Source organism: Formica exsecta, unplaced genomic scaffold (genome assembly GCF_003651465.1).
Source record: "Formica exsecta isolate Colony F162 unplaced genomic scaffold, ASM365146v1 scaffold809, whole genome shotgun sequence".
NCBI lineage: Eukaryota > Metazoa > Arthropoda > Insecta > Hymenoptera > Formicidae > Formica > Formica exsecta.
This window is the reverse complement of record NW_021853580.1, coordinates 16,277-24,996: the sequence shown is the minus strand read 5'-3', so window position 1 is coordinate 24,996 and position 8,720 is coordinate 16,277. Positions and strand designations below refer to the sequence as shown.

Here is an 8,720-nt window from a genome sequence, read left to right as displayed (position 1 = left end):
ATATATATATATACGGTATCGTTACAATATATATATATGGTGTGACGTTGCCGTCTCGCGCGCGTCCGCCGAATCCCTCTCCGATCGCAAAGCGCGTGCTAAAGGGCCGCGCCAGTCGAAACATAGTGAGAACTGTACCGTTGTCTCCGGAGAGGCGTTGTTAATCGACATTTCATGTCTTATATTAATTTCGTTTGTTATTTTTTTTGTCATATGAATATTTGATTTGGGAGCCTGCAAGGAGCCAGCAATCCCGGAATTCAAATCATCTAACGTCTAGCTACATCACGACGGGATCAGGACCCGCACACGTGATGCGCAATGCACAGGATAGCGAGAGGATCCTCGCGCAAGGACCCAGACCCGTGCGGATCCGGTCCCCGCGGAGGGACTGCAATCACGCTCCCGATGGCGTGACACGGCCCCAAGAAAAGACGATCGAAAGGATTGCAGCGATACTTCCGGCCAAGCCGTTCGCCCTAGATCCCGCGACGGCCCCGCGGAAAGGGCCCCAGCGAATTATCCTGTGCGATACCGGGGGCGCGCGCACCTTCGATACGACCGTGAGCGCGCTGCTCGCCGGCCACAGCGCGTAATAACGCGTGATTGGTCGCGATAATACGCACCCCATGTGCGCAGCCCCGGCTGGCCCACAGGTATCGATTCTGGATTGCGACGATCCGGAGTCAGACTGACGCGAGCTTGCGTGCGAGTTAGAGGCGTTTTGAGAGAGAGCGAAAGCCAAAGAGCGAGAGAATAGCCGAGCGAGGACGAGAGCGTTGTGGCATAAGCAATCGAGGAGGATACCAGCGATCGGAGGACGGACCCGGACGAGAGGACGTCAACGTCGTCGACCCCATGCAGCCACACAGAGAGGAAGAATCCCGGGGTTATCCCGTGAGGTTATCCTCCGCCATATTCGCCACCGATATATTAAAGGCAGTATTTTGCGTAATAAAAGAGGAATTTGTTGATATAATAAATAATTTTTGAAGGAAGGTTGCTGTCCATAAGGTTGGAAAACGTCTACAATAATGCCGATTCCAAAAATAGAGAAAGCTAGAAAAGCAAGTGAATTCGGACGAAGCAGCCGACCTTAGGGACATATTGCGGGAAATGAGAGAGGAAATGAGACGGGAAATTAGAAGTATGCATGCCGAGATATACGATTTAAAAATGAGAGGATCGCAACCCCGACAAAACAATGAGCATAGAACTCCGCCGGGAGAAAGAACCGAAACCGCGTACGAGTCCACACCCGAACATGTACGACATCGAAGAGGACGCGGATTTTTACCATTAAAAGAGATCTGGTGCGAATCTCTTTCGCGATTATTGTACGGGTTGCGCGAGAGCGTGAACCGCGTAAATTCGATGTGTTATGTCTGTGGTACAGAATCGTTTCCTCGCGATTCTTGCATGGATTGCGTGGGTGTGTGCTGAGTGTTCGATACTGCGTATCACGTCTGTCCGTATCAAAGCATGTTCGCGTTGCATTAATTGCTTGTTAGAATTAAGTGCGCAATAGTATTTAAGTAATAATAGCGGGCGATACGGTCGCTTTTGTGGCGGTTTGATATCGAGAGTCGGATAGGGTTCTCACCCGAATTATATCCAATAATCTATTAATTGTCAGTTCCGCGGTGCGAGGCACGTTTGACGCCGAGAAAGGATTACGGCCGATATAATGGTCCGACGGCGGCGTACGTTTTCCGGGGTTTTCGGGCCCCATTTCTAACAGCCAATCTCGCCCCCGCGTTTTTTTTACCGCAGCCGAATATCCGCGCGGTTTATCATTACTATTCTCGAGGAGCTGCGACTCCCGCTATTATAATAAATTTGTTAATTTCTTTGTTTAATTTACGAGTTTCTTTTCAGTTGTGTTTGTCGTTTCCGTAATTGTCGTCTCTTGCATAACTTATCGCGTTAGAACAACACTTGCCCTGCCCCTGTACCGTTAGGCGAGCTAGTCAGCCCGTGGCGAATTCTGACAAATTCTTTCGCGCCTATTTCGCGCTTATTTCGTGCGATTCGCGAATTAATGCGTGAAAAATGTACATATACAGGGTAGGCCATTTTAATGTATCCACTGAAATATCTTAAAATCTATAAATTTAAGATAAAAATGTTTTAGATAAAAGTTGTATTTTCTTTACAAATAACTCAAAAAGTACTTAATGAAAAAATACTTTATTATAGTGTTTTGAAAAGCTCTCGACATAAACTATAAGAATTTGCAATAAAAAATAGGAGATTCCATTTAAAAAATTAAAGGTGTCCTCGATTGTGTGCGTTACCCCTTCCATTGCTGAGCCGTGACCCGCGGGACCCATTTCTGGCATCACTGAGCCCGGCCTAACTACGGGAAGCCCGTAGCCTGGTGTAACGCGGGGTGTCGGTTCTGGATCCGGAGAGTTGTACGTGACAGGAATCGGGATCGGGAATTGGTAACGATACGCTCGCCGGACTGCCTTATATACCGGCGGCCGGCCTCCCACTCACGCGATACAGTGCGTGGTGGGGCAATCCCCACGGTAGGGTCGCGACACGGGTATGGGAGCTTAGGGGCGCCATAGGCGCCCGATGCCATCCATGGTCAAACCAATGACACCATCTTATGTTCCCCTCCAAACCATACAATTTTTGTTCAAAACGTTTTTCTCTAAAATGTTTAGTTTTTGAAAAAAAAGGGGTGTACGAGTGGTCTAGGAGCTTATACATACAAACTGAATTATAGAGAAGGGGAAAGACATGCAAACGCAGATGCATTAAGTCGATTGCCATTGGAGACGCCGGAATTCAGTATTCCACTTTTAGAAAAAATAAAAATATTGGAATCAACACAGGATATATCATTAAAAGCGAGAGACATCGGAAAAAAGACACAAGTGGATCCAATACTATCCAGAGTACATCAATGGTTACTTCAAGGTTTCCCTGCGGAACAACAGGAGAATAGATTTGCACCTTTTATAAAACGCCAAACAGAACTGTCGGTGCACAGAAATTGTGTGTTATGGGGATCACGTGTAATAATTCCGGAATGTGCTAGAGAATTAGTACTCCAGATGCTACACAATGCACATCCGGGAATAGTTAAAATGAAGGCAATAGCTCGTAGTTACGTTTGGTGGCCAGGAATGGACAAAGCCATTGAAACATATGTAAGTAAATGTGATCAATGTCAACTAATAAAAAATAATATGCCGCAGGTTCAAGGACACACATGGGTATCCCCGGGAAAACCATGGATCCGTCTACACATTGATTTCGCAGGACCTTTCCACGGGAAAATATTTATGTTAATCGTAGACGCGTATACCAAATGGCTGGAAGTTTTTCAAATGAGCAATTGTACGGCACAGGCTGTAATTACAAAATTACGAAATCTCTTTGCGACACATGGACTGCCACAGATCATAGTATCAGACAATGCAACAGTATTCACGTCAAATGAATATCAGGTTTTTCTTCAGAACAATGGGATAACAGCAATGTACAGCGCACCATATCATCCCTCATCTAATGGACAAATCGAAAGATACGTGCAAACGGTAAAAACGATGTTAAAAAAGATACCCAAAGAAGAGTGGGAGTTGCACGGTTTCTATTTACACAGCACACCACTCCCAGTATGGCAACAGGCACATCACCGGCAGAGCTGTTAATGGGACGACGCCTACGAACAGCGTTAGACGGACTACATCCTAATAGTAAACAAGATACAACAACGCAAAAGAATATAAATATTCGGATATTCGAAGCGGAAGACTCAGTTTGGGCCAGAACTTATCTTACATCACAGAAATGGATAGCAGCCTGGATAGTAAAACCAGTTGGACGAGTAACATATGAAATCCGTACTATTGATGGGAAAAGTTGGATAAGACACATTGACCAATTACGGCCCCGAGCAGGAACAGTAATCGAAAAAACCGACGATTATAACTGGGATGAGTTTCCTAGCACAGAACAAGCACAAGTTGCTGAAGCAGGACTAGAACAACAAACAGAAGAAGCACCAGAACAAGTATTGTGAAGATCCACTCGAACAAGAACTGCCCCAAAACGATTCAGAGATTATACCGTTTATAATCTAAAGGGGGAGGAATTGTTATATACCGACCGAAGTCGTGGGCGAGATGGCGTTGTGAGCATAACTGAAGAGGAGTGGGGAGAGTTATAAAATTGAGGGACTCTCTCTCTCTCTCTCTACTCTCTCTCTCTGAGGTGCACAAGTTTTCCACAGTTACCGGCTCTTATTAAATACAAGTAATACGGCTATTACAAAACATTCGTTGTACTCGACCTTCGAATACACAACACTTAGTAAATACGGAAAATCATGATAAATGTTTTAGACAAAAGTTTTAGATCTCACAGAGATAGTACTCACCCTCGATTTTTTTGAAACTCAGTATTCTTACGTATTTTGATGCGCTGATTACGAATATCATAGTGAAAATTGGCGACTATTTGATTTTCATGGTGAAAACCATGAAAAACCTATAAAAATTATAGTTTTTTACACTTATCTCAGTAAATACGGAAAATCATGATAAATGTTTTAGACAAAAGTTTTAGACCTCACAGAGATAAACATTTTATGTCCTATTCATTTTTACCGTACGAGTGATAATTTTCGACAAAAACGATGGACTCTATATCTTATATCTGATTTCCCATCTAACAAAGAAACCTACCCAAGTGTTACACTCCAATTTTTTTCAAATTTGGTACAAATGTAAAACTACCAAAAATATCTGACACGTATTTTTTCATTTGTGCCCATAAGCGGTTTTACGGGTAGTTAATACCCCTTCAATATTCGTGGGAAGCACAAATTGCTAATAATGGAACAAGAAATGAAAAGTTACTGGAAATTTCAAAATATGTATTAGATAAATTTCAAAGTGCCTTGGACAAACAATACCAATACATGATCTGGATATTAAGAGATGGGCTCTAAAGGCAAGAGATGATTGTAATTTATCACGACATTTGTTCACGGCTTCCTCGAAATGGATTCATAATTTTAAAATAAGACACCGGATTGTTTCAAGAAAAATCAATAAATTTGTTACTCAAGCGCAAATAGCGAATAAAGAAGAATTGAGGAGAAAAGCTAACGAATTTGTGGAAAATGTAAAGTCGGAAATTATATTGATTGGGGAGGATAATGTATATAATTCTGACCAGTCAGGTTTCAATTTGGAAATGCATGCAGGTCGTACATTATCCTTCAAAGGAATATCAACAATTGAAATTTTAGCACAATCCCTGAATTCTCTAACTCACAGTTATACGATACAACCTATTGTATCCGCAAGCGGACGTTTAATGTCTCCCTTGCTCATCGTTTCGCAAGAAACGGATGGCAAATTCGGACCAAAAATTGAAAAAAATTTATACAAAGCGGATAATATTCTTGTTTTATAATATTTTCTTAGAATCATTTGCGGTGCATTCTCTTTTTCTCTGCCTCGCTCTTCCATTCAGTCTGTCTTCCGATGTCGTCTCGTACTTTTAATCCTGTACGGAAATTTTTCTTGCGTGTTGTCTCGTCGCGTTGTGCGAACGGTTCTTTGAGTTTTTTCTTCAAAGTGCCTTGGACAAACAATACCAATACATGATCTGGATATTAAGAGATGGGCTCTAAAGGCAAGAGATGATTGTAATTTATCACGACATTTGTTCACGGCTTCCTCGAAATGGATTCATAATTTTAAAATAAGACACCGGATTGTTTCAAGAAAAATCAATAAATTTGTTACTCAAGCGCAAATAGCGAATAAAGAAGAATTGAGGAGAAAAGCTAACGAATTTGTGGAAAATGTAAAGTCGGAAATTATATTGATTGGGGAGGATAATGTATATAATTCTGACCAGTCAGGTTTCAATTTGGAAATGCATGCAGGTCGTACATTATCCTTCAAAGGAATATCAACAATTGAAATTTTAGCACAATCCCTGAATTCTCTAACTCACAGTTATACGATACAACCTATTGTATCCGCAAGCGGACGTTTAATGTCTCCCTTGCTCATCGTTTCGCAAGAAACGGATGGCAAATTCGGACCAAAAATTGAAAAAAATTTATACAAAGCGGATAATATTCTTGTTTTAGCTTCTACTTCCGGTAAATTGACATCGGAGCTCGCAATTAAGTGGTTTCAATATATTTACTTACCTAACAGTAATGAAAAATCTATCTTGTGTTTAGACTCATGGATGGGGCAAAACGAAAAAACATTTGACACAATTGATAAACTTGGTTCCAGGCTTTTTATTCGCTCTTCCATTCAGTCTGTCTTCCGATGTCGTCTCGTACTTTTAATCCTGTACGGAAATTTTTCTTGCGTGTTGTCTCGTCGCGTTGTGCGAACGGTTCTTTGAGTTTTTTCGGATGTTATGGCTCCCAACTGTCACGACCTATTTTTTAATGTTGCTCAAAACTCTGTTAGGGGTCAGTATGCCTTACAAAGGGAGGGCCAAGTCGTGCACTCACGGATTTCGCTCAACTTTAAATATGTTTTAGTACTAACCAAAAAATCTCTCTCTCTCTCTTTCTCCCTCTCTGTCTCTTTCTTTCTTTTACGCACACACTCCGCCATACACGCATCGCGTGTAGCAATTAGCTGATTGCAGCATCCGACGGCCGGCGATCCGGAACAACTTTTGCTAAAGTGACATTATTTTAAGAAACACGTATTCCTGACGTAGTTCTAAGACATTTTCTTCTTTACCAAAATTTTATTTAAAGCATAATTTTATGTTATAAAATAAAATAGTTAGCGACTCATACGGTGGTAATCACACGTCGGACGGTCAGCTGCGCCGGGGGCTCGCGGCGCGCCGTGCCGCTCCTGCCTGCCTTCTGTACTCGACGCGTGAATTGCTAACTATTTTTGCTTATAACTCAAAAATCACGCTTCAATTCAAATTTTGGTAAAGGAAAAATCGTCTTAGAATTGTATCAGGAATACGTAATTTTACATTAAATAAAGCATTTCAATTTTTTTTCAATCTTGTTGCTGATTTGTTTAAACCTTTTATTGTTTGAATAATTTAAAACAATGCACTTTACAAATTTAACGCCATATTTAGAATCAGTTATCCGAATAACTCTTATAACATATGGTCACTAAATTGTATTTTTTCAACTTTTTTGCTGATTTGTTTTAACATTTTATTATTTAAACAAATAATTTTGCAAATCTTGCTTTACACTCATAATTAGCGATCCAAAAAACTTCTACATCTTGCATTAAATTTTGTTTTTTATGCATTTTTGTTGTACTTATAATGGTAGAGGGTTGAATATTGAAGGGGTATTAAAGCGAGGTTATATATTGGGACTTCTATGCAGTACTGTCAGCCTTTGTAGTTTCATCTATACAGCAATTGGTTTGAAATATATGTTTAACTTTGATTTTCTCGAAAACTATCACTTATACGGTAAAAATGAATAGAATATAAAATATTTATCTCTGTAAGATCTAAAACTTTTGTCTAAAACATTTATCATGATTTTCCGTATTTACTGCGATAAGCGTAAAAAACTATATTTTTATGAGTTTTTCATGGTTTCCACCATGAAAATCAAATAGTCGCCAATTTTCACTATGATATTCGTAATCAGCGCATCAAAATACGTAAGAATACTTTCAGTTTCAAAAAAATCGGGGGTGAGTACTTTTCGGAACTTTATCCCAGAAAATTGCTCAGTTACACTCATATCTTTTTTCTCTCTTTGCCCATTCTTCTCTGTCCATCTCTTTCTTATCCGAGCATACTATATGTGTGTTATACTAATTCGGTATAGAAAGCGCACGAGAAATTTTTAATGCAAATTTCTCGCGAATGCTTGAGTATTGCGTCGTGCCACTTGTCCATGAATTAGTGGGGGGTTAGTACTAAAACATATTTAAAGTTGAGCGAAATCCGTGAGTGCACGACTTGGCCCTCCCCTTGTTAGTGAAGGTGTCAGACGTGTCGGACCATTTTGCCCGTTCCTTTCGGGACCAAATCTCAGCGCCCGCGCTTGTTCGCGAGGTCGAGTTGCTGGATCTTCCGGATTTAGTGGTCGATCGTGACGTTGATTTTGTGCCGGAAGTGCCTGTGGACGCGCCGCCGCCCCGTATCAATCGGGGTCGCGGACTTGAATTTCGGTGGGATCCGGCGCCTCGTTTTGTGGGTCGTGGTCGCTTTCTCAACCCTGAGCCTCGTCCTGTGGGTCGTGGTCGTGCTCTTGTTCAGGCTATGCGGGAGTGGAATCTGGGTCGCGGTGCTGGACGTGGAAGTGGAGGGCGTTAAGGTAGGAATTTTCTTTATTTTTTGTTTTTCGTTTTCCTTATTATTTATTCTATTTTTTTTTATTTTGTTCGTGCGTTTTTCTTCTCTTTTTCTTCTTTTTCTTATTCTTTTTTAATTTTCAATAAACGGTTTCAATCGGTTTATGTGGATGCGTATGGTTTTCCTTCCTCTTTTTATTGTATAGTTCACTTCCGAATTCTTTTCGATTATCGTGTAGGATCCGCTCCATAGGGAGTCCAATTTCTTTGATCGTCCTCGGCGAACTGTTTCGTCGTACAAGAGGACTTTTTCTCCTACCTTGAGTTTGATTTCTTTCGTCTTTTTATCGTAATTTTCTTTAGTTTTTATTTTTTCATTCTTTATGTGCTCCTTTGCAACTTGCTGTGAGGCGCGTAATTTTTCTT

General features: G+C 41.0%; 1 protein-coding gene across 1 annotated transcript in view; it reads left to right on the top strand.

Annotated features, from left to right (window-relative positions):
* The window catches only part of LOC115244319 (uncharacterized protein K02A2.6-like), a 5,519-nt gene extending 1,480 nt beyond the window's left edge, over positions 1-4,039 (top strand). Inside the window, exons 2-4 of the mRNA XM_029821879.1 lie at positions 2,676-3,164; positions 3,213-3,554; positions 3,620-4,039. Of these exons, the coding sequence (XP_029677739.1) occupies positions 2,676-3,164; positions 3,213-3,554; positions 3,620-4,039 (1,251 nt within the window). The remainder of the gene's footprint in view (positions 1-2,675; positions 3,165-3,212; positions 3,555-3,619) is intronic.
* The last annotated feature ends 4,681 nt before the right edge of the window (positions 4,040-8,720 follow it).